This window comes from Brachycentrus maculatus, unplaced genomic scaffold (genome assembly GCF_059751285.1).
Source record: "Brachycentrus maculatus isolate JH-2025_06_01 unplaced genomic scaffold, ASM5975128v1 h1tg000039l, whole genome shotgun sequence".
Classification (NCBI taxonomy): domain Eukaryota; kingdom Metazoa; phylum Arthropoda; class Insecta; order Trichoptera; family Brachycentridae; genus Brachycentrus; species Brachycentrus maculatus.
In genome coordinates, this window is record NW_028280793.1 from 729,425 (window position 1) to 757,338 (window position 27,914).

General features: G+C 33.8%; 2 protein-coding genes across 2 annotated transcripts in view; one reads left to right on the forward strand and one right to left on the reverse strand.

Moving 5' to 3' along the window:
- Nucleotides 1-3,692: 3,692 nt before the first annotated feature.
- On the reverse strand, nt 3,693-17,554 carry LOC148312468 (uncharacterized). The gene is made up of 10 exons (XM_088277114.1): nt 16,955-17,554; nt 15,237-15,406; nt 13,644-13,747; nt 11,446-11,699; nt 9,527-9,653; nt 8,466-8,529; nt 7,673-7,767; nt 6,692-6,930; nt 4,853-5,279; nt 3,693-3,956 (listed from the first exon to the last, which is right to left on the reverse strand). The coding sequence occupies exons 1-10, from the start codon at nt 17,552-17,554 to the stop codon at nt 3,823-3,825; spliced, it is 2,214 nt and encodes a 737-aa protein (XP_088133240.1). The 3' UTR covers nt 3,693-3,822.
- Nucleotides 17,511-27,914, forward strand: part of LOC148312469 (protein phosphatase 1 regulatory subunit 14B) — a 64,698-nt gene continuing 54,294 nt past the window's right edge. Inside the window, exon 1 of the mRNA XM_088277116.1 lies at nt 17,511-17,919. Coding sequence (XP_088133242.1) covers nt 17,893-17,919 — 27 coding nt within the window. The 5' untranslated portion in view covers nt 17,511-17,892. The remainder of the gene's footprint in view (nt 17,920-27,914) is intronic.

Genomic DNA, 27,914 nt, shown 5'->3' on the forward strand with positions numbered 1-27,914 from the left:
CACTGTGTTTTATTTATTATTGTGGCAGAAAATCATGGTATCAACCTTTCCCGTACTGATCATTCAAAAATTACATATGATCCAAAGCAGGTAACAGGCCCCAGTTCATATTTGTATGGAAATCGTATTACACAGTTGGGAGTAAGTATTACACTCCCCGCCGACTGAGTCATAAGGACAATACGCCCATGCCAATGCGCCGTCATGCAGTGACTGAATGCGGGTAGCGGGACACTAGATTTCGCTCTCTCTTTATGGTAGTACCACATTTATTAGAGTGAAAGAAATAACATGTCGCAAGCAGACAAAAAATTAACGTGGTAATATGTAAGTACGTAGATCTCGTGGCACTGACTGATTGTGCTTTTTATCAAAAACAATATTTTGAAACATTGATCTATTTGAAATTATTTAAAAGAAAAACACACATTTGTAATAAATTTATAATTTATTTATCAAAATCAACAACACTTCCATACATAAAAATAAAAACAAACAAAAAACATGCATAAATAATTTGAAAAATAACATGTTACAAGCCATGTAATTTTTAAACCAAAAGAATAATACATTATTCAACTCCTCGTTTGACTAATTATACTTTCTATTCACACTTTTAAATAGATGTATTATTTTGAAGTACTGATAATAACTTTCAACTGCAGAACTGATAAAGCTATTTTTTTTAAACCAGATTGACGTAAGATACCTTATATTTAAATATAATATATTATAACTTATAAAATACCTTTGATTAAAATACAAAACAAATATGTTTTAAAAAATTATAATATGGGAAAACAGATGCTTTAAATATTGATTTTTAACATTTTATGCCAAAGTATAATATTATGTTATACATTGAACGCACAGAAATTTATAATTATTTTTAAAAGCAGTTATTCTTAAAACAGTGATGATATCAGTATTATTTAGTGATAATATTACATTCAACTTTATTGATCGAGTTATAATCAATGTATTTCTACATAATAACAATAAACAGATGTGGTGTGAATGGAAATTTTAATTTTTAAAAAAAAATATCTTTAAAACATTTAATTTGCAAATATGAATATATTCTTCAAATTATTATAACAATACACATTTTACTAACGGATATGATATAAACATTGTAACATTATAGTAATTTTGATTAAGAAAGACAGAAAAAACAGTTCAATTTTGGTGACCACAAAATTTAAAATTTAAGGAGTACTTCCTTAAAATAAACTGGTAATTTAAAAAACCATTTTCCTCAATAATACTGAACTAATGATACAGTTTTAATTCATTACAATTAAAGGGGAATGATGATGATCAATAAAATAATTATATAATTATTTCAAACCTTTTAATTGTATAATTATTTAAAAGCAGGTATGGATTGGATCGCGGAGCAAGAGTCAAGACTCAAGTGACAATGGGCGGGACATGTTGCAAGAAAGAATCCCAAAAGGTGGACCCCTAAAATTTGGAGATAGAGACCTTGGGAGAATAAAACCTTGGGGACCTTGTGTCGGGTTGTGGTCCCGTGGTTAGTATCGCGGACTCTCAAGTCAGAGTTTCTCGGTTCGAACCCACTCTACCACAGTTTGATGCCTATTTTTAATAATGAACCGCTTGGGCTCACAGAAAAAGTATGAAATTGAAATATTTGTGTAAATAATAAAAAACACAAATGTTTCTTTTTATATATAAAAAAAAGAGGCTGAGAAGAATCATATTATTGAATTATAATATTCTCAACAGTGTATTGGTATAATATAGTAATTACTTAAACCAGCCTATGACAGGTCGCAAGCCCTTCAAATTCCCATACGTACCATACGAAATCCAGAATTTGTGAACAAAAATTTGGACACTGAAAATATAGTGAAAACAAAAGTTAGCTGTCATCCACGAGACTCGGGTTCGATCCTCAATAGGGTCGATGTAAATAGCATTTTTCAGTAGCATAAATGAACATATTTATCTGGAGTGGAATCTGAAATGCAAGACTGATGCTTTATTGCTCTTAATGACAAAGATAATACTGCATCAATGGATTGTAGTGCTCTTTGAGTCATTGGGGATTGAGTGTAGACAATAAGAAGAAAGAGAGTAGTACTATTATTGAATGACAATGATAGATTGTTTCTGTTAAATTAAATACAAATTAACTATAAAGTCTATTTCTATTCAAGGCGCAAATTTCATTCTTTAAAGTCACATGTTTCCAAGTATGATATTTTTATAATAAAGATAATTTTTAATGTTTCGTGTTTTTGAAACCAAATCACACTTGATATTAAATTCATAGTAATTAAAAACTATATAAATTTCATAAACAGCCCGAAAAGATAAATTCTCTTCAACAATTTGCATAATGAAAAATTTATGGTTAGTTTTGATGTTTGTGGATATGATACCTTTTTTAAAAGATGTTTTTATTTAATTTAAAATAAAAATATTGGAATGAAAGGAATTTAGTAACATCTTGCACAATCAGTCTCATAATGTAACGTAATATGATACATATCATCATACGTTTTGTTTAATTTTTATATTTCATTCCCTTTTTTTACAGCAATATACTCCAAATAAAAATTTAAGATGTTAATATATCGCTCACTCCTTTCAAGAAGGTCATAAATCAAAAATCGTCAATTTTCAGTTTTGCATGTTTTCGGAATGCCTAGAAAATGTACTATATCCCAGCAAAAGAGGCATATTTTTAAATTAATATTTACCCGCTACAGGGCAGAAAATGTTGTTTTTGCATTTTGAAGAAAAGGTAATGTTTGATTATTTTTTTTAAATAAACTAAATATTTTTCAAATGGAGAAAAAACCTTCAGGTTTTATCTAAAAAGTTTTGTTGCACAGTAAAAAGTTCAATAAGTGGCTTGATATTTATTTGAAATACATTGTGTTATATTTTTAAACTTTAAAAACGTTCTGAAAAATCAAGTTTTTTGATTTATGACGTTCTTGAAAGGAGTGAGCGATATGTCCGTTGAATTTAACACCATCCATCAGAGCATACTTGTTTCTAATCAAAATAATGTAACATAACAAGTAGACTGCATTGTATTTAATGTTTTTTGCATATTTTATTTTGCTATGAGGAATTAATTGTAAAGTATTTTTTTTGTATATGCTTTTTTGCAATAATACTGGATAGTGTTCCATAATTAATTTCAAGGGTGCAGAAAAAAAAACAAAAATATCATTGTACCAATGACATGAGTGTAAGAAGTATATAAGAAGTAAGAACAACACCCAATAGTATAGATATTGCAAATTATCGTCTTGATCATTAAACACGTGAAAGCAAGGTAATCAGTCCTTTGGTAGACTGTTGGTAGGACTGCCTGAGTGATATGAAGTACAGAGTGAAAAATTGTGTATATTTATAAATATATATAGGTATTAATATATTTTTATATTGGCAACCCTGGACACTAGACTCAATTATTCCTTCTGTGACTAGCTCTCTGGAGGACATTTCCATTTCCCTGGTTATAAATTCTTTCCCATGATAATTAATAGATAATATAATCTAAAATAAACTTGATACCTACATAAAATGTGTTTTGAGTTTTTTCCCACACTGTATTTACGTTGTTTTGTTTTTAAACATGCAAAACAATACTTGTATCATGTAAATATAAAAATATTGATTTATACGTGTATTGAATTCAGAATACGATAAGTTTAGTGTTACTTTTAATATGATTCTCTATAAAATCTAGTACAAATTTGATAATTGAATAAATAACTTTTAATAATGCATTTCTTTTTTTCTTTTTCGAATTATGATTAGAGATGCACCTGAAAATTATAAATACATCCCGTTGACCAGATAATCAGCATCGTGCGCAAACGGCGATTTTCCCGATCTGCGCATTCGTCTGCGTGCCATTTTGAGCCTACATCCGAGGAGAACGACCATGATGCTGGCCATACACACTCCTGAAATAAAAGTGAATGATGTAATAAGAACAGGTGTACGTTTCATAAGACAAAAGATGTATCAGCTTGCCTCATTAATTATTTTGTTGGGTAGTACAAAGGTGCTGTGTGATATGAAACCTGCACTGAACTTAAAATAAATGAACTACTGTCAGAAAAGAATTTTTCATACCTACAATAAACAGTATTAAAGCTTAAGTAAAATATGTTATTTTCACATTTTAAAATTATCATTTTCAGCCTCTAAAGTAGCATGATATGAATTTCAAAACATTGTTTGTTCAGTTGGTAAAACATGTAACTAGTCAATAAATGATTTGACTGTGTTGTATCATCAATAGATGGCATTACTAGTCCAAATCCCGACACAATTTGGAAATATTCGAGAAATAATTACTACATCCCAAATGTAGTGCCACACGTTATCTGACCCCACAGTTGAGGCAGAATGCACGCAGAGGTTAACGTACATATGATTTTTTTCAAATCACAAGATAGCGATTCTATTCTTAAGGAAATTTGCAAAGACTTAAACTATTAAACTACTAAGTGATTTTTTACATTCAGAAGGCACTTAAAAATAATATTCCTTTAACTAATAACCAAATAAATTTTACTTATAGTCCATTATTTGATTCAACATCGGTTAAGCAAGATTCGTCAATATCCAGTTCAAAACCCCGCCCACTTCTTTGAAACTACGAGTATATGATCCAGTCGTATGGTAACTTATATGTAATGCATGTTTGTGCTCCAACCCTTAGTGCATGTTGGTCTTCGGGTCGACTCAAATCGCACATGTTAAACATTTTGTGTAGTTTTAAGTGTGTAAATAAAGTGTGTAAATAGTCTTATGAAACAACTCACTATTAAGAGCAAGAGTAATTGATACTAACCTAACGTCAATAACAAAATAGCACCGGGAGGTCTCTCCGCCTCACCATCATGAACATCATCTTCAAACTGTTTCCCCATGATTATCTGTTCATGAACAAGTGTAATTTTGACATCTTCATTTTCGTTATCTGATTTCTTGTCAGTTTCTGACTTGAGATGCTTCTTCTTAGTTTTGTTCGCAGCATGCTTTTTGTTATTCTTGCTCTCCTTGGGCTTTTCGCTTTCTTTTGTCTCTGTTTTTTCATCATCGCTGCTTTCTTCTGACTCATCGTCCGCTTCTTCGGTTGCATCGGGAAGTGGTTCCTTCTTAACTTTTTCTTCTTTGGGTTGTGGCGGTTCAAAATCGTCATGTGTTTGGACTATGGTTTTTTTTTCGCCCGGTTGGGTTTCTACTTTTGGTTGCGTATAAATCGGTTGATTCTCTTGCTGCAAAAGATCACATTCCATTAGAATTAAACACACTAACTTGTTGAATTTCACATTTTTATCGGGTACTTAAATACATAATACCTAATTAGCAGTTCTTTCTTTCTAATTGAATGATAACTACTACTATTACGACTCCTAACCTGATCACTTTCAAAGTATTTGGCATACCTGATCGTGCCGTGTTTTTCTCGGTCTTCCTCTGCTCCTTTTCCCAATTACATTCGCCTCATAAAATTGTTTTACCGTTCTTTCCTCACTCATTCGTTCTACATTTCCAAACCATCTCAACACACCTTTCTTAATTTTATCGATAATGCTTATCTCAGCTTTGCATTCCTTCCTTATTTCAAATACTTACTTAAAATAACAATTGGAATGTTTTAACTATCTACTTTACTTATCTTAAATACTTAAATAAATTTATCTAAGGGAAAAAGTAAGATTAAAAAGCTAAACTTAAGTCAGTTAGTGAAAGCTTTTCACCTCGGTTTTTCTTTGCTTCTATTACCAACCACATTCGCCTCATAAATTTGTTTTACTATTCTTTCTTCACTCATTCGATTCACATGCCCAAACCGCCTCAACAAACCTTTCTTAATTATATCGATGATACTTATCTCGGCCTTGCATTCTTTGCTTATATCACCATTCGAACATCTATCATTCATTGTTTTGAGCACATTCTTCTGAGAGATCGCATTTCGACTGCATTCAGTCTACTTTCATCCTTCTATTGCCTAATCCATGCATCACTTCCATACATTAGGGTTGGAACCAGGACTTGATTATATGGTACACCATATAATCAAGAAACTCTGTGTTTTTTTTTGCTTCTATTACCAACCACATTCGCCTCATAAATTTGTTTTACTATTCTTTCTTCACTCATTCATTCCACATGCCCAAAACATCTCAAAAAACCTTTCTTAATTATATTGATGATACTTATCTCGGCCTTGCATTCTTTGCTTATATGTATCACCATTCGAACATCTATCATTCATTGTTTTGAGCACATTCATCTGAGAGATGGCATTTCATTTGCATTCAGTCTACTTTCATCCTTCTATTGCCTAATCCATGCATCACTTCCATACATTAGGGTTGGAACCAGGACTTGATTATATGGTACACCATATAATCAAGAAACTCTGTGCGCGTCACTGAATACATTCAGTGACGCGCACAGAGTTTTTAATGAAGGTAGTAGGGTTGGGTAAGGATAAGGCATAGTAGGCACTGGTCGTGTTTCTAATGGAACATGAGTAACCAGGGTAGACACTGCTTTTCTGCCTATATAGAACACACGCCCTTGTGTAAATTCATGTTGTCATTATTGATTTCTCACAAAATAATGTTAAAAAACATTACATTTGAAAATTAGTCCATTTTCAATCCCATTTCCTTACCTGAACGTTTTGTTTGGGAACAGCCCACATTTTATCTCTGTCTTGCATCAATATCTCGGGTAGTAAATTTTGCATCGGTATCCTTACAGGCTGTGTCACTCTTTGGGGAGGAGGTTGATTATTAGTATTTTGGATTCTGTGCTGAAGTACATTCTGTAGTGGGATTTGCTGTTTCCACGCATTTTGATTTTCCATTTCCAGATGATAAATGGGAGATCCATCATTCACGTTCAATTGCTCTGCAAATGAAAAAAAAATACCTTAACAATTTATTATTATTTATCAGATACTGAACTATTCACCCTACGCATCATTTACCAATATTAAAGATGTCTCAACTTGAAATGAAATATCTGTCGTTTATATAAAAGAATATGGAAGTCTGTGCAACTCAAAGTTTATGATCTGGTATTTGGCCAGCTTATTGATCACGTTATACACTTGTGTAACGTTCACCATTCTGCCCATTGTTGAAAATCCATAAAGCATGAATTTTTTAATGTTCTATGTCCGCCTCCGTAGTATAATGGTCAGCACGCTGGGCTACCGTACTGGAGGTCCCGGGTTCGATTCCCAGGGGGAGTCAAAAAATATAACTGATTTTTGCACTATAATATTTATTCAATATTACCCTGGACTGGTACCTGAAGCCGATGGCTGATCACCTTCCCTTCATGTATTAACGTTCAAGATAACACTGCGTTTATATGATGCAGTGCCCTATGCACCATAGGGTGCGGATAAGGGGTTGAAGAAGAAGATATACGCAATGTTGGTAGATTCCTTTCATATGCTCGTTCTTATTTCATAGATTAAAAGGAATAATTGATCCAAAACATATATGTAATTCAATGATGAAAGTTATGGGCGCAATGGGCATACGAGTTCTGAGTAAGTTTTCATGTTCGAAAATTCTGGAAAGTAAAAATCGACCATAATAGAGAGGTGAACGCTAATAGATGTTTTACTGCAATTAAATACCTTGTTGAGGTTGCTGCCATTGCCTATGTTGCCAGTTATTATCTTGTAGCGAATCATATGGAAGACCTTTGTAGTCATACTGCCCGGCGGCAACACTAAAATATAACAAAATATGTAATGAAAACAGAATTGGTAGAATATAACGAGATTAGTCAAAAAAATGTGTTTTGAAATACCGTGTAATATATTTTGTATATTAAAAGCATTTTTAACTTTCTGGTAACGTAGAACGTGGCTACTTGAACATTGATGTGTTACTTGAGCCCAGTAGGAAAAAAAAAATCTGTATTTGGTCTACAATAATGAATGTAACGACATGATTCATTGTTTCCCTGACAGGTGACACTGATCGTCACGATACGTCGATCAATACCACAAACTAAATATATTTTTTTGTACTCGGCTCAAGTAACACATCAAAGTTCAAGCAGCCCCCGTTCTACGGTATGGTAATATAACATTCTCCTTATCATTCATCTTTTACTTTATGTAATACCACTTTAAAAAACACTAATTCCTGACTACCGAGTCAATTTCACAATTACAATTTCACTTTAGTCCACATTTGACCATTTGACATGGAATGATTACTCTAAAACCGGTAGTCACAAAGTATTTTTTTTTAAAGTGGTATTACACAAAGTGAACGATGAATAATAAGAAGAGAATAACTGTGTAATATTTTATGGTCGCAGTGGTCGCTGATATGGTCGCATTGTTCTTAAAATGCGGTTGTGACCATATCAGTCATCACAGTGACCAGGGACAGACATACATATAGAATATTGCTCACCTATCAGTCTCAGTAACTTGCAGTCCACCTTTATGGTTGAAAATATGAGATCCTCCGGAATTTTCTATAAAAAATAAAAAATTGTTTTTTTAAAACTAACTAACTAAGACCACAATAAAAAAAACATACTATATTGAATTTGTTTTTGGTTTCTACTTTGGTTTTCAGGACACAAGTGGCGCATTGCATAAAATCAATGCGTTGTTGATTTGATTTGGACTACATGAAGACAGTGATTAATTCTGCGCAGTATATTCATGGATCAATATCCAATGAGTAGAATATATTTGATGGGATGTAGTTGATATAAGTCAAGGACGTCTCGCTCACTACTTTCAACAACGTCATATATCAAAATTCGATAATTTTCAGTTGTGCGTGTTTTCGTAATGTCCAGAAAATGTGCTTTATCCCAGCAAAAGCGGCATATTTTTAACTTAATATTTACACGCTACAGGGCAGAAAGTGTTGTTTTTGCATTTTGAAGAAAAGGTATTGTTTATTTATTTTTTTAATATGCTAAATACTTTTCAAATGGAGAAAAAACATTCAGGTTTTACCTAAAAAGATCTGTTGCACAGTAAAAAGTTCAATAAGTGGCTTGACATTTATTTTTAATACATTTTATTATATTTTTAAACTTTAAAAACGATCTCCAGAAAAATTAAGTTTTTTGATTTATGACGTTGTTGAAAGGAGTGAACGATCTCTGTTTTACGGAAAAAAATAATAAAAGTCATGGTCAGGGCACTCGGACTTGCATACACTAGAGATTTGACTAATAGATAACTAGAACATTTTCGGTTAGCCGATGAGAATGGTATTCGTTACATTTTCTCAGCTGAAGTTTTTTATGTAAAATAGTCAAACATATTAAAGCACGAAATACGCAATCAAATTGGTGCACTGATTGGCATATTTAGCTTTAAATGATCGAATCCATGAACCAAAGTAAATAACAACTTCTTTTGAAGTATTTGTCACACAATTTGGTTTTTAAATTCGACCACCCATGTATACTATAAACATACTTGCACCAGTGTATTGAATTTATTACCTACCATTGTATTGCTTGATTCTCGGCATTTGATTATTTGACATGGAGTGATCAAGGTGTGTCGGCCACGGAGGTCCATCCATGGAACTCATCGGTCTCATAAATGCTTGCTGATGCTGACTCGGAGAATCCTGAAGAACATTAATTTATATTTTTTGTAATTTTTTAATACATCTAAAATATATAAGGCAGTGCATTTTCATATATATTATTTTTTCTTTTACCATAAAGTCATTTATTACTATTATTATTTTTTTTAACATAAATTGTATACATTTATTTAAATCACAATTTTAAACATATTTAAAAAACAATATTTTGCAAAGATTCATCACGCCACCTTGTGTGTCTTGTCAGTGGAGTTTTTTTAAATACATTTTTTGATGTAAACCATTTTAACCTAATAATATACACACAAAAAAGATAAAAATTAAGAATATACATATACATTTTACAATTTTCATAGAATTAAATCTTGATCATTTACCCATTCCTTGATTTTGCCTTTGTATCTATTTATTTGCCTCTAACATCCGTCGGCAACAAATTAAAAATGTTCGGAACGATATACTGCAGTGTTTGACTCCCATATTTATTGTTTATTCAGAAGTGTGTTAATATTGAAAATCTTTATTCTTTATTTTTATGTCCGCCTCCGTAGTGTAATGGTCAGCACGCTCGGCTACCGTTCTGGAGGTCCCGGGTTCGATTCCCAAGGAGGGTAAAATAAATATTAGTGATTTTTTCACTGTCATATTTATTCAATATTAACCTGGACTGGTACCTGAAGCGGAGGGCTGATCACCTTTCCTTCATGTGTAAACGATCAAGATAACACTGCGTTTATATGACGCAGTGCCCTATGCACCATTGGGGTGCGGATAAGGGTTTTATTATATTATTACTTTATTTTTAAATTTACTCATATTGTAAATTTGTACAAAAATTACTTTCAAATGAAGATTTTAGGTTTTGCCATCAATTTGAATAATAACGTAAAGTTAGTCGAGTATTTTTTGTACATTTTATAATCTAATTTTATAAATTTATCAGCCAGAAGGCTAAAGAGTTTACACGAAAATAAGTTAATCTGTCAACTCTTATCCACACTCAATGGTCCATAGGGCAATGTGTTATCTTGATTCTTAATAACTTGAAGGCACATTAGTCTTGCGCTTCTTGCACCAGTTAAATATTAAAAGGAATACACTCATATAGCGTGAAAATCACTCATACTTATTTTTACCCATCTGAGAATTGAACCCGGAACCTCCAACGCGGTAGTCAAATGCCCTTACCACTACACTAGTGGAGACGAAGATAAATATGAATAAAATATGTCATTAAAACAGTGTGCAAGGATATTTATATTTTTAAAGATTTTATTCATTTGCGCCTTGTGTATAGGCAAAATAATGAACACACGTGCTGTGTTTTTTAGCGTGAAATAGGCGCAGTTCCCATTGAATGTATCGTTCAATATTGATATTATCGATTCTGAATGTTCGCACATACGCAGATAAGTGAAGTATTCGGACAAAAAAATACCCATTTTATTTTTTACGGAAATATTAACTTCCTGATAATACTGATTGATACTTACGTCTAATTACTACGTGTACAGATAACTTTACTTTAAAAATTCAGTAAAAATAAATATTCCTGATTTTTATCGGTAACTTTGATGTCCTGAATTTTCACGTACGTATTTTTTTTACTTTTAAAAGAGAAATTTTTGTGTTTTTTTTATATTATTTACAAAAATACTTCAATTTTATAGTATTTCTGTGAGCCTTAGCGGCCCATCATTGGAAATGGGTATCAAATTGTGGTAGAGTGGGTGCAATTAATATATTTTTTTAACCGCACGCGATGGCACGACTTTGAGAATTCCCTGTCAAGTTTAAGTTCGGTTCAAATTACCTTAGGTATGACTTCTGACCCCGCGTAGTTCTGCATCTGCGGCTGAACTTGGGGCATTTGCGGTATGATTTCCCTGGGCGGCAGGTTGGGGGGCGGGGGTGGGGGCGGGGGCGGGGTGGTGGCGGCGGGGCAGCCCAGCTCGGGCGCCTCGTCGCTGGCGTCGGCGCACTGCGGTATGCCGTCGCACGCGTTGTATATGGCGATGCACTCCTCGGACGAGTGGCACTCGAACTGGAACCGGCTGCAGCGCCGGGCTGGTACCGAAAGATGTCTCATATGATGAATATGCCAAGTGAGCCTTGGAGGCTTGCACACTTTACCTCAAGGTTTTTTAAATGTATTAACCGTACGAGCTTTAGAGACTTGCACAGTTTACATCAAGTTTTTTAGGTTTATAAAATGTATAAACCACGCGAGCCTAAGAGGCTTGCCCACTTTAGTTCAAGATTTAGAAAATGTATAATTCATACGAACTTTAGAGGCTTGCACACTTAAGTTCAAGGTTTAAAAAAAGCATTAAATGTTTGAGTTTTAGAGGCTTGCGTACTTTATTTCAAGGTTTAGAAAATGTATAAACCATATGAGCTTTAGGGGCTTTATTTCAAGGTTAAGAAAATGTATAAACCGTACGTGCTTAAAAGGCTTGCGAAGTTTATCACAAGTTTAGAAAATGTATAAACCTTGAGAGCTTTAGAGGCTTGCACAGTAAATGCATATGTATTTTTATATAATGTCTATATCATATGAACCTTAGAGGCTTGCACACTTAACATCAAGGTTAAGAATAAATATAATAATAAAAATAATAAACCCTTATCCGCACCCCAATGGTGCATAGGGCACTGCGTCATATAACGCAGTGTTAACCTGATCGTTTACACATGAAGGAAAGGTGATCAGCCCTCCGCTTCAGGAACCAGTTCAGGGTAACATTGAATAAATATTACAGTGAAAAAATCACAAATATTTATTTGAACCCCCCTGGGAATCGAACCCGGGACCTCCAGAATGGTAGCCGAGCGTGCTGACCATTACACTACGGAGGCAGACTGAAGAATAAATATAAAATAAATAAATAATATGTACATGTATACGAAGGGAATATGTAAGTCTAGCCTGTCACAGAGCTTTCAAAGGTAAAAGTTTTTAGTTCACAGAGTTCTCAACAGGCGGCAGATCCAAATGGGATGCGAAGGGTTGTTGAGATGCTCGATATTAGACACAGGATCTAATTAACCTGTTAACCGGGCGGTCCGCTGTCCAATTACGCAATTTGTAAAGGGCGCGAATACTGATTCACCCCGTGTCTTAAATTCACGTCAAGACATGTATGGATGACTATTCAATTCAATCAAATAATATATACATACATAACAAACAATAATACCAATACCTTTGTTGTTCGAAAAATATACGTCCATATATATATTTTATTGAAAGCTGTCCCACCGCATGCCCAGATCTGATACAGAAGCATCTAGGTTTCCTGACAGATCTGCTCTTGCTAAGCAATTTTTTTATTGAACTAAGTTGCGAAATTTATTGAAAATATGAAACAATATAAAATTGTATCCCGATTTTACTGTGGATTTACATTTAAAACCTTTCAATATACCTGTCACTGCCAATCTAAATAAATACAAGATTGTAAGTCCACCACCAAATTTTCTAGAAGTACCCCAGTATAGGCAGTGAAAGGGATTAGTGTTTAGTTCAATAAGTCAGCTAGATCCGATTCCGACTCGACGTTGGCCGGTACACAGACGCCCACAACCCCGACCAGATATATAATATATTAATAATAATAAAACCCTTATCCGCACCCCAATGATGCATAGGGCACTGCGTCATATAAACGCAGTGTTATCTTGATCGTTTACACATGAAGGAAAGGTGATCAGCCCTCCGCTTCAGGTACCAGTCCAGGGTAATAATATTGAATAAATATTACAGTGAAAAAATCACTTATATTTATTTTACCCCCCTTGGGAATCGAACCCGGGACCTCCAGAACGGTAGCCGAGCGTGCTGACCATTACACTACGGAGGCGGACATAATATAATAAACATATATTTCAAGGACGTATTCATATGTCCTTCCCGTACCCGATATTGTTTGCGTTGGACGTATTTATGCGTCCCGCCCGGTCGACAGGTTAAATTAAAATTTAAATGATTTAATTAATATATTTCGTTACTTTTGATCGTAGGTGGAACTGATGTTTCAACTGCTGGATTCATTATTGGATTTGATGTCACAGGTTTAGGGGTGCTCTCCCTTGGACTCTCTTGAATGTGTTTCCTGAGTAAGACGCATAATTTATTAAAATATATAATAAACAATAAATTTATATAAAATGCCAGTCACCTGGACGTCTCACGTAATATTTGACGCAGTTGAATTCATTATTTTAAACGCCGTTTTTGTGTTGGAAAAAAAAAGTTTTTCTTCGAAATAAATACATACATGGTTTTTAATCGGGGTAGGCAGTAGGAAAAACAGCGTTTTATTTTTTACTTTTTTAAAACTTAGTTGTCGCGGAGAAATAACGGAGAAAAATGTAAGTTTTGTTAAAAATATTTTTTGTTAATTATATTATTATCACAGTTTTCCATATTTTTTTCCATTCCGGCATTGCACTAACCAGATGAAAAGTCTCTTCTTCTTCTTCTTCTTCTTATTATAGGCCTTGCGGCCTGTTTTTAAGAGGGATTAGCCTCCTGCGACGTCGATTCCCAGCTATCGGCCCATCTCTTTGGTGGTCTGCCCGGGAGTCGTCTACCATGGGGTTGGCCGTACAGAGCGATGTGGGGGAGTCTGGATGGTTCCATTCTCCTCACATGCGCATACCATTGTCTTCTTCGTTGCCTTCCCCACCTAACGACATCTTCGATCTCGCATATTTCCCTGATCTTGGCATTTCTCAATCTATCTCGAAGACTCTTGCCTGTTATGCTTCTCAGAGTCTTCATTTCTGACACATTTCTGACAGTGTCAGAAATGAAAAGTCCACTTACATTTTTTTAGCCAATGGCGCTAATCGGTAGAGTATTAAAAATATCAAAGACCATATTTAACATAATCTGCCAAAACTCGTTAAGTTCGGAATAAGATGGAATGGAAAAATCAATACTCTTGCAAAACTCGCTATGCCGATCAACCGTTCACTTACGAAAATATCCCAAAAAAGCTCAAATCGGTAGAAGATTAAATCTTCTTGGCGCCATTGGCTTAAAAAACTTATTTTTTAACATAACGCGGTTTGCAAGCGTGGAAGTCCTCACCAAAGAGTTACATTTCAAATATTGCACAATAAACCCTTTACATGCAAATCTGTTCTGTACTGTACTGTATTCTATCGAAATCTTAACTAATAGTAAAACCCTTATCTGCACGCAAATGGTGCATAGGGCACTGAGTTATATAACGCAGTGTTATCTCGATCGTTTACACATGAAAGAAAGGTGATCAGCCCTCCGCTTCAGGTACCAGTCCAGGGTATTATTGAATATTACAGTGGAAAATCAATTATATTTATTTGAACCCCCCTGGGAATCGAACCCGGGACCTACAGAACGGTAGCCGAGCGTGCTGACCGCTACACTACGGAGGCAGACATCTTAACTAAAGTTGCTACAAAACATGACCAATCCTGTGTCAAACCAATATGAAATCATTAAATCGTACCAAACAGCTAGATTTCCTGATTAATCATTTATAATGGAAATGTAACGTTTTGGTGAGGACATCCACAAGTGTACCTACTACTCAATTTTAAAAAAATACTTGCCTTAGACTTGCCAAATCTTGTTCGTGTTTAGTTAGCTTGATTTGGTCTTCCAGTTCAGCTAAATGTCTGTTGACAGCCAGAACGGCACTAGAAAAGTTCGTGTGTCTCGTGAACTTGCACTTGAAGTCCTCGGGTGGGCCGCAGTGAAAGAGATAACAAGATCCTGGACTCTGAAAAAATAAACCGCCTGAAAGGACTGTCCTAACTGTAACTGTCCGAACTTTTGAAAGCGAGTTCTGAATAATTTAGTAGTGCTGTGGCACAAAATGTCGAACCCTCTTCTAGTGGAACGGAAGGTCTGTTGACGACAGTCAACAATCCAGCTTCTCCTGAGGATTTTTATATGGTATTTTCCCACCAATGAGCAAATAATGCTGTGGAGTTCTGTTCCAGGAAATTATATTAAATTACATATCGCTCAGTCCTTTCAACAACGTCATATGTAAAAAATCGTCAATTTTCAATTATGCATGTTTTCGGAATGTCCAGAGAATGTACTATATCCTAGCAAAAGCGGCATATTATTAACTTAATATTTACCCGCTACAGGGCAGAAAGTGTTGTTCTTGCATTTTGAAGAAAATGTATAGTTTAATATATATTTTTTTGAGTATAGTAAATATTTTTCAAATTGAGAAAAAACATTTAGATTTTACTTAAAAAGATCTATTGCACAGTAAAAAGTTCAATAAGTGGCTTGATAAATATCAATATAAATATTTTTATTATATTTTTTAACTTTAAAAACAATCTCCTGAAAAATCTAGTTTTTTTTATATATGACGTTGTTGAAAGGAGTGAGCGATATGTGATTTTGTTTTTTTTTTAACTGTTTTTTTTTTTTTTAATTTTGTAACTGGAATGTTTCAAATACCTGTTTTTGTTACTTATTAATGGATTTAAATATATTTATGTAACTGTTCTGTAAAATTTTGAATAAAAAAACTTTATACAAAATAAGCAAGGTAAATAATAAATACATGAACAAAAGTCCAAAAAATGAGTGCTGTAATCCCTCTCTATAAAGATATTGAAGGAATATTTACTAAACACATATAAAATACTAATTTTTATAAATTATCCAACGTCCAAGTAATTCTGAAATTAAGATTTCAGAGTCACATGTTATCGTTTTGACTATTATTTTTTTTTCACCAATAAAATAAGACGATGAAGATAGACATGGTTGAAACACATTGTGAGAATGTCCCTTGAGAGAGATGTGTCAATAAAAAAATGTTTAAGAAAATTTGTATTCATTTATCAAATGATCAAAACATTGAATGTTTATTTAACTGATGCTAATTTTTACCGTTTTTAAATGTAGGTAAGTATTTAATAGCGATATCTAAGTAATAAATAAGGAAACTCACATTTTTTTAAACACCTTACCGTACCTAAGTGATTCTGAAATTTAGATTTCAAGGTGACTTGGACGTTTTTGTATTGATTAAATTATTTTTTCTACTAATTAACTAAGACGTTGAAGATAGACATTTTTGAAACACGTCATGAGAATGTCCCTTAAGAGCTTGATATGTCAATAAAAAAAAATTAAAGAAAATTTGTATTAATTTTTTAAATGATCAAAACATAGAATGTTTATTTAAAAGGTGTCAATTTTTACCGTTCGTTTTAATGTAGGTAAGTATAGTGTTATAACGATTAAGTAATTTATGGAGTTGGTTTCGGGAATCATGTAATGAGTATTTATTTACCTTTTCTTCGAAAACAAACACGTCGCAGGACTCTGTTTCGCAGCATAGTCGCAGGCACTCGTCTCTGGAGCCGAGATCCATCTCATTGAGGTACTTGGCTCCCATTTCCCTGGAATCCTCAGTCCTTATAATCTTGTCGCGGTGGATATCGAAATTGTCGATGCACGTCTGCGGGTCGAGATCGCGTCGCTTTTCCAGGCTGTGGAAATCCCGCGTCCGATCGGCCATGTTTATCATATTGTTCCGTAATAAAACATTGTCGGCATTGGCGTCACCGCGTGGTACAATCGTATATAACGTCAAAATGAAAATAAACAGGTTTCTTTGAAAAAAATGTGACATATTGGCGGGGAGCGGAAAATTTCCGTCCGAAAGGTGACGGATGTCGGACGGTCGGAATGGGTCGATAGTCGATATCGGCGCGCATGCGCCAGCGCCCTTTTGGGCGGGAGTTAGTGTTGGGCCGCGTCGACCTAGGGTACTTGCCGAGCCGCGAGTGCGCACGCGCCGCCCTCCCGCACCCCACCCCACCCCCTCGCCCGCGCGCTGGCAGCCCGACTGTCTTTCTGTCTTCTCCGCGGACGTCAATACGCCGTTCATATTCTTTCACTAAAATACCACGCGATAAGCCTGAGCACGTTGATTCCGCCTCGCAGCGCCAGTTTACAAATTATCAAATCATCTCTCACGACTTTGAGACATTTTCTACCAAAAACTCTTTCGCTAAAAGGAATCAATCAATTCCAGATCAGATCCGGGCGGATTTTCTTTCTGTTATAAAAAATAAATAAAACATCGATTAAACCATGCCCCTCGTGTTATCAGTGAAATTAATATAGTAATTACTTCATTTTAAGAACATGTGCGTCTGAAAACATTTCTTCTCACGTTACGAGACAGATTTTTGTTCAACAAAGAGTTTTCGAGTGAAAAGCGAAATGTCATTGTTTTTCAAATTCAGAAACGTAAGTATCCATTTCCCTTACTTTCATATTTGATGCATTTGTATATTTAAGAAATATATATATATATATATATATATATATATATATATATATATATATATATATATATATATATATATATATATATATATATATATATATATATATATATATATATATATATATATATATATATATATATATATATATATTTATATATATATATATATTTATATATATATATATATATATATATATATATATATATATATATATATATATATATATATATATATATATATATATAATTTATAATTTTTTTGGCATAATAATAAGGTATAAAAGAACCCACTATTTTTTTTATGACAACACGAATTTTTAAGAGAGTGTTGTTTAAATATTTCATATACACAAAACTACAAGCAATATATAATTTTTCACATAATTTCACCTGAACAGTCATTGCACTGCATTATTAGTATTGATCACCAATTAAAATAACATCACTATGTACACTATACCTCCCTTGTGAATTCTGTAATCGATTATTGCCCAATTCGAGCTTATGCAGTTTTAATGCAAGTTTTGATGTCGAGGTTTTCGAATTTGAGAGGAAAATAACCCTGATGGCATTGACCTCAGGTAGACAACAGAGAACCACCCTTTTATGGGCTCTGCATGCGGGTCATCCAGGTTCATATTAAGGGTGTACTACGGCCGATGTGAACAATATGCGCTATTTAGTCATTTCGCTCAATCCTTTCAACAACGTCATATATCAAAAATCGTAAATTTTCAGTTGTGCATGTTTTCGGAACGCCCAAAAAATGTACTATATCCAGGCAAAAGCGGCATGTTTTTAACTTAATTTTTACCCGCTACAGGGCAGAAAGTGTTGTTTTTGCATTTTGAAGAAAAGGTATTGTTTAATTATTTTTTTTAATATACCAAATATTTTTCAAATGGAGAGAAAACATTAAGGTTTTACTTAAAAAGATCTGTTGCGCAGTAAAAAGTTCAATATGTGGCTTGATATTTATTTTTAATACGTTTTATTATATTTTTAAACTTTAAAAACGATCTCCTGAAAAATCAAGTTTTTTTTATATATGACGTTGTTGAAAGGAGTGAACGATGTCCCCTTTCTCTCTTTCAATTTTTTTTTGTAAAAATGTCAAACCGTAATAATTTTATTTTAATGTACTGATGATGGAATGATGATTCCGAAACCGGTAGTCACGAATTAGCCTTTATTAAAGTGGTATTACACAAAGTAAACGGTGAATGATAAGGAGAGTGTTATATTATACCATACCACAAAGTTGACAATGCTTCTAGTATACAAAATATATGGTGAAGATTCTTTGCGAAGTCAGATTGGTGTCGCGTTCTAATTTATCTGCCCATCCTTGCAGGGAAGCGGCGTACTGTTAGGTTTTTTTAATTAAAATGCGATGGAACGAATCGGAGAGTTGGGAAATAGTAGATTTATTTGATGGGGCGTCTGTGGATTGTTATTTTCCCACGGACTGCGGTCGTGTGATTGCCTCTGAGAGATCCGAATAAATTACTCGGAGCTGTGAGAAAGCAGATACTATGGTGAACTGCAAGAGTCAAGACGAAGGAACTGGCTGTTGAAATAATGCGAACACTCTAATTGCCCAAAGTTGCGAGTAATTAACGCCTCTGTAAGTGTAACGAGGCAGGTGTCCTTGGGCGTTATATTAAATTAAAACAAATTAATTGAATATAAGCGTAATTTTGCAACGCTTTTATAATTTTACACTGGTGATTTTCGCGTAAGATATATAATAACAATAACAGCTTTCATAAAATAACAAAGGAATATGGAGTATGATGTTACTTTTTTTTATTTATTATTATTTATATTATTTTTTAATTATTATTTCTTGACATCGCATCAAGATGAAGGAGAATATGGAAGTCTGGGCATTTACAGGGCTGACGACCGTCATAGGCTGGTTTGAGTGATCACTTTACACACGTGTAACATTCACAAATAAAACCAGTCTATGACGGTCGTCAGGCCTGTAAATGCCCAGACTTCCATATTTGTCTTCATCTTTGATAAGATGTCAAAACATAATAAGAAAAATACTCCTTTAATTGGAGATAATTCAGATCTGTGAACAAGTATTTGGACACACTTAAAATGTTAACAAACATAAACAATTAACTTAATTTTAGTCTCCAAAAAAGATACTGAGCTCTTGTCGGCTGTCCAAATTTAAAACACAGTAAGGGACATTTTTTTTGTAGTAGGTTTTTTTTGCATTTTCGGACTAAGTAGAGTCTACTTAGTCCATAAATGCAAAAAAACGCACTACAAAAAATGTCCCTTACTGTGTTTTAAATTTGGACAGCCGTTGTGCTTGGATAGGGATTTTTTTTATTAACTTATTTGTTGTTTCCGATATTTATACGTACTTTGATTGAACGATTACTTTAAGGCAGGATATTCGATAGCCCGCAACTTAATTTTCATTAACCCCTGGTAAAATTTGACGTGATAGTTTTTTTTTGCTTAAAACATAGTTTTTGTATTGAAAAAAAATAAGTTTCTTTCGAAATAAATATATGATTTTGAAAAATACAGAGTTATTGAAAGGTAAGGAGTTTATTTTTTTTTTCAATATACATAAGTATATGGATTCTAAAAAAAAATGTGCGTCTGACTTCTCGCCCAGCGGGTCGCTTTCTGAATTGTGAGTTTGCGAGTTCCCCTTTGATATTATCGATAATGCTTATCTCAGCCTTGCATGAGTTACAGAGTGGATAAAGGTAATCACTTAAGCCAGCCAAATACCAGGTCGTAAGCCCTGGTATGTTCAGTTTTCCATATTCTTTTTATATGAACGATAGATGTTTCGTCTCTTATTGAGACACCTGTAATATTAATCATATTTAAACTATTTCAATATAAATTATACTTATCTTATACAGCTGTAAAAAAGTAACGTCCCAGATAACTCAGATAACTCAGACCTTAATCTTTTTTCATATATAAATGATAGATACAGTAGAACCCCGGAAATACAAACGAGTAGTTCGGATTAGCCCAGAAATTTGTAAAACATTACATATAAAGTACTTTACACTACACTAATTACGTTGTATGCTCTTTGTACATTTCACTTTTTACATTTTAATATAATATTACAGTACTTGAGTAGTAATACAAGTCAGTACTGTATACTTTATTAACGTTTTAATATTTTATTAACAAAATTAGGTTACATATAATTTTACGTAATAATAAATACGTATTTCCTCAAAATCTTGTTCGGATTTCCCGGGAATTTCGATATTTATTTTTATTCGTCTTTCTCTCTATCAGAAACATTTTATTTTATATTAATTTTAATAATTTGAATGTAATAATTTTATTTTGATTTAAATGACCTGACGATGGAATAATTTTCCGAAACCGGTAGTCACAAATAAGTGTTTTAAAAAATTAGTATCACACAAAGTAAACAATGGATGGTAAGGAGTGTTTTTTTTCGTCCATATATTGTTCTAATTCGAAACATTGCGCTTAAATCGCTAGAATTTCACTATATACATCTATGGTGAGATGAAAGAATATAAAAAAAAATCCTAATTGGAGATAATCCGGATTTGTGAATAAGTATGTATTTGGACACACTTTAAATGTTGTCAACAAATATGAATGATTTGCGCATTGCCCAAATTCAAATTACCCCCCAGTGGGGGGCAGTTTGAATGTCTTGGGGGGCATTTGAATGTCTTGGGTCACTCGCAGGCCCTACGTTAGGAAACACTGTTTTAGTCGTTACCTAATTTGGTGGTTACGTATCGATATATTTACCGGATGACGTTGAGTATTAAGGATTACCAGCAAAACTCGCGAAGCCCGGGAAATGCGACGCGTAATTGAATTCAGCAAAAAGTCAGCTGATAAAATGTTTAAAAAAAAAAGTGCTGACGCTAGAGAGAAACGTCATCAAGTACGTTATCCCATCGACCAGATGTCAGATTCGTATGATAGTCTTCGCGAGAGTCTATTCCTCTATGAGAATCTCTTCGTTTACCGACAGCTGCTGCTACCGATTCGTTCGTTCGTCCGTTGTTATTGTTTTAAAAGTGAATGTTGTTCGTGGCCGGATGTTTCAGTTAAACGCAAACACCGATCAAAGAACAATACAAAATTGTTTGTGTGTCTTCACACCGCGTATTGAGACAATAACAACGCTGGAGATTAACAGAAAATCACTACAAAACATTTTTCGTCCATTCTTTTCAGCGAAATGTGTAATTTATACATCTTTAAAGTAAATTATACGGAATTTCCCCGGGTCGGGTTGTGGTCCCGTGGTTAGTGTCGCGGACTCTTGAGTCAGAGTTTCTCGGTTCGAACCCACTCTACTTCAATTTGATAGATATTTCTAATAATGAGCCGCTTATGCTCACAGAAATAGTATGAAATTTAATTATTTTTGTGAATAATAAAAACACAAATATTTCTCTTTTTAATTAAATAAATAAACAAATAAAATTAAAATTTCATTGGTCTTGGATAAATGAAAGAAAAAAAATATGAAATGTCAAAAATATATCACTCACTCCTTTCAACAACGTCATAAATCAAAAATGTTAATTTTTCAGGAGATCGTTTTTAAAGTTTAAAAATATAATAAAACGTGTTCAAAATAAATATCAAGTTTTTACTCCATTTGAAAAATTATTAGTATATTTAAAAAAAAATTCAATAATACCTCTTCTTCAAAATGCAAAAACAACACTTTCTGCCCTGTAGCGGGTAAATATTAAGTTAAAATATGCTGCTTTTGCTGGGATATACTTAGTACTTATTTTTTGACATCTCATCAAAGATGAAGAAAAATATGGAAGTCTGGGCATTTACGGGGCTGACGACCGTCATAGGCTGGTTTAAGTGATCACTTTACACACGTGTAACATTCACCAATTCTACCCAATATTGACAACCACACCACTCAAATTCTTGGAAGTTCTATATATATGAACCAATTTAGAAACCTTGTTCTACATTGGTTCTTGGGATATAGTACATTTTCTGGGCATTCTCAAAACATGCACAACTGAAAATTGACGATTTTTTATAAATGGCGTTGTTGAAAGGAGTGAGCGATATGCAAAAATAACTCGAGTACTTCGAGAGAAGCGAGTATAAACATTAGCCTCTCGTGAATGCTACACACAAAGAGAATAGTATGTTGCATGTATCTACAAATATTTTTATTTTATTTTATAGTTTTAGTGTTTTGAAATTCTCATGATATGTATTTTGTCAGCATCTCGTGTTGTTCGTGATATATTGAAAGCAGTGAACGTGTTATCATCCATATGTGGATAGAGTATTCGATCAATTCGGGACAATCGATAATTCTTAAATGTCTTACAGTTCCGCATACATTTTATATGGTTTGTGTTGTCTGGTCTGTATACATTTTAAACGCTACGGAGTTTATCGATTAAAAGAGAAAGAATTAGAGAAAAAGGTCAATTTTGGTAATGACATTTAAGAAGACACATAAGTTTGTAGGTAGGGACTTGGTTGAATATTTCAAAATGACATATCGCTCACTCCTTTCAAGAACGTCATAAATAAAAAAAACTTGATTTTTCAGGAGAACGTTTTTAAAGTTTAAAGATAAAATAGAATGCATTAAAAATAAATATCAAGCCACTTACTGAACTTTTTACCGTGCAACAGATCTTTTTAGGTAAAACCTGAAGGTTTTTTCTCCATTTGAAAAATAGTAGTATATTAAAAAAAATTAAACAATACCTTTTCTTCTAAATGCAAAAACAACACTTTCTGCCCTGTAGCGGGTAAATATTAAGTTAAAAATATGCCTCTTTTGCTGGGATATAGTACATTTTCTGGGCATTCCGAAAACATGCACAACTGGAAATTGACGATTTTTGATTTATGACGTTCTTGAAAGGAGTGAGCGATATGTACTACAATGGAGTTATTTGTACGGGTTTATTATATGAGACAACCCCGGACATAGTGATACAGTTGGATAGACGCCTGAATGAGAATCTGGAGTAAACTAACTTTCAATTTTTCTAGATATTGTGATTAATAAAAAATAGTGTAAAATTTTCAGTTGTTCTAGATATGATATGATCTAGTGATGCATTTTTATACCAAAGTTTATGGTAAAAATAATACATGTGTCATTCGTAAATAAAGAATTTGTGATTTTTGAAAAATTCACCTCAGTCATTCGTAAGTAGAGAGTTTATAGTTAAAAAATCACGTATCATTCGTAAATATAGAGTTTTCGTAAAAAACCACATGTGAGTTGTAAGTTAAGAGTTTATGTTAAAACAATACACATATTACTCGTAAGTAGAGAATTTATGACTGGAAAATACTCATATCATTCGTAAATTAAAAAAATAATACTCGTATCATTCGTAAATGTAGAGTTTATGGTAAAAAATACGCCTTTTACTTGTAAATACACAGTTTATGGTTATAAAGTAAACTTATCATTCGGAAATAAAGAGTTAATGTTAAAGAAAAACCACGTATCATTGGCATGTAAAGAGTTTATGGGAAAAAGTGCAAGTAAGAAAATTCTGCATTCTCCCAATATGTATGTTTTGGCATTTAGATATGCGATACATACATATCGCTCACTCCTTTCAAGAACGTCACAAATTAAAAAAGTTGATTTTTCAGGAGAACGTTTTTAAAGTTTAAAAATATAACACAATGTATTAAAAATAAATATCAAGCCACTTATTGAACTATTAATTGTGCAACAGATCTTTTTGGGTAAAACCTGAAGGTTTTTTCTCTATTTGTAAAATATTTAGTTTATTTAAAAAAATAATTAAACACTTCCTTTTCTTCAAAATGCAAAAACAACACTCTCTGCCCTGTAGCGGGTAAATATTAAGTTTAAAATATGCCGCTTTTGCTGGGATATAGTACATTTTCGGGGCATTCCGAAAACGTGCACAACTGAAAATTGACGATTTTTGATTTATGACGTTCTTGAAAGGAGTGAGCGATATGTTCACATATAAACGTACATAATGTGTTAATAGAAATATGAATCGTATAGATAGCTGTTAGATTTTTGATCTGAATGTAGTTGTTAGTAAATATGAAGAAAAAATACAACGATAATATCCAATTAATTTTCTTGATTTTTTTGCAGTGCCAATATTTGCAGGGCGTTCAAATATTTTCATATAATTAACAAGTAGACCTATTCTATACAGTTTATGATCAATTAATGAGCAGCTATAGTCACCGAGGCGCCTGGCAGACACAATAAATAAGATTGAATGATAAAACATCTAATAAACAATATCCACGAGTTATGGGGGCGCAGTTAAAGGCTAAAAGCGTATGTGAAGCTGTCAGTTTCAAAATTCACCAAAACAGTTATAGGGAGTTTGCAGAAAAATAAAAAATAAAGTGATTTTGTGTACATTATCTTTTAGCTGTTTTATATTTTGTAAAAAAACTTTATTTTCTATGGTCGTAGTCGTAAACCAGTAGTTATGAAGTAGAGTTTTTAAGTAAAACATATTACACAAAGTGAACGATGAATGATAAGGAGAGTGTAATTGTATTCTACTCTTACTTCATCTCTTACAGTCATCCTCTTGTGTCCAATTATTGAAAAGACCGTACAACTGTAAAAGTCCATGAGGCCTCCCTCTTGGACTTCTACAGTTGTTGGACGCGACTCTCTTCTATTGCAGACCCTCCACTTCTTTTAATGTCATCGGATCATCTTGTATGGGGCGTACCCACGCTTCTGTGTCCTGTTCCAAGTCTCCAGTCAAGCACCTTTTTCGTTCATCTATCCTCAGACATACGTGACACATGACCTGCCCAGATCCACTTTTATTCCGCGATTCTTCGAGCCACATCTTAGTCTTTTCCCTTATCCAAACATTCATTTTTTATACAATTTTTTTTTGACATCTCATCAAAGATGAAGAAGAATATGGAAGTCTGGGCATTTACGGGGCTGACGACCGTCATAGGCTGGTTTAAGTGATCACTTTACACACGTATAACATTTACCTATTCTACCTATTATTGACAACCACACTACTCAAATTCTTGGAAGTTCTATATATATGAACCAATTTAGAAACCTTGTTCTTGAATCACTAGAACTTCACTAGAGACATCTATTGGTGAGATGTAAAGAAGCTTTTTATTCGGCAGAAACTCTTATATTAGTATGTGAGGTCCGAATCCTGGATTATAATCACACACATGAGAAACGCCAGAAAATACCATTTTCGTTTTATTATTTAAGCTTATAATTTGACCATAGAATTTCTAACATTTTGAGTGTGTCCAAATACTTGTTCACGAAATCTGGATTATCTCCAATTACAGGAGTTATTTTCATATTATTTTTTGACATTTGTCAAAAATTACTCCATTGCTGTACAAAATATGAATCTACTTTTTAAATCGTTTTTCTTTTTGGGGGTTTTTGAAATTGACAGCCTCGTATCTCAGTTGATGGGACACCATTGTAAATATTGGCCCCGCATTTACGGTGCCATCCGCTCGCACCAATCGAAGCCTCTAATTGGATGGCCTCTAAACAAAAGGGTGAATGTATTAAACTGCTCGGGGTTTCGTGCAGTCGGAATGGATGTAAATTTGTTGCGCGGCAAGTGAAGCGAGACGCGCTGCGGCGGGGTCCGCGTGTGTGCACTTTATCGCCAGTGCAACGTCCCGAACGGCCAACACGCTTCGGTGCCCGCTCGGGGCTTCTCAAACTGTCGCTCGATCACTTACTACTACTACTACTCGGCTGTCCAAACTTAAAACACAGTAAGGGACATTTTTTTGTAGTACGATTTTTTTGCATTTTTGGACTAAGTAGAATGAACTTAGTCCAAAAATGCAAAAAAAAACGTAATATAAAAAATGTCCCTTACTGTGTTTTGAGTTTGGACAGCCGTACTACTGATATCATCACGCCGTTTCTCCGCAGGATTAGGCAGAAAGGATGGAACGCCACACTCTTCTGTCCTGACATACACTCCTCGCCTCTTTCACATCCATACATCTAGTGACACATGCCCTCTGATTACGCAGACTTTTGACACCACCAGATTTTAGGTTTTGATTGATCAGATCGTGCCAAGTCTTTTTCTTCTCGCTCACTTTGTGGTCAATAATGATTGTAGAGGTCCTAACCAAAACGTTACATTTCCAATATCGCACGAAAAAATCATTTAAATGCAAATCTGTTATGTTTACTGTATTCTATCGAAATCTTGTTGGAAGTTGCGACAAAACGTGACCAATCCTGTTTCAACCTGTTAACCGGGCGGGACGCATAAATACGTCAAACGTAAACAATATCGGGTACGGGAAGGACATATGAATACGTCCTTGAAATAAATGTTTATTATATTATATATATGGACGTATATTTTTCGAACAACAAAGGTATTAGTCATCCATACATGTCTCGACATGAATTTAAGACACGGAGTGAATCAGTATTCGCGCCCGTTACAAGTTGCGGAATTGGACAGCGGACCGCCCGGTTAACAGGTTAAACAAATATAAAATCATTAAATCGTACCAAAACGTAACAATTTTACAAACTAGAATTCCTAATTACTCAAAATCATATATAATGGAAATGTAACGTTTTGGTGAGGACCTTTACAATTTAGGATTATTTATGTAGCGCCATCGTCATAAAATATTTTCTTCTTCTTCTACGCCTTATTCCCACCCAATGCAAAGAATGCAAAGGAATTAGTGGGATCCCAGTGGGGGATCAAATAAATGTTAGTGAAAGAAGGCAAAGGAAGTAGTGGGATCAGATGAAATCAAAATAATGTGGTTTAATAGCGTTTCATTCGCGAAAACGGAAATGATAGGGTTTATTTTTGTTTGATTTTTTTTCCACTGTTATTATTTGTAACGTTACTGCTCCAGATTATTTTACAATAGCCCAGTGTTACAATCA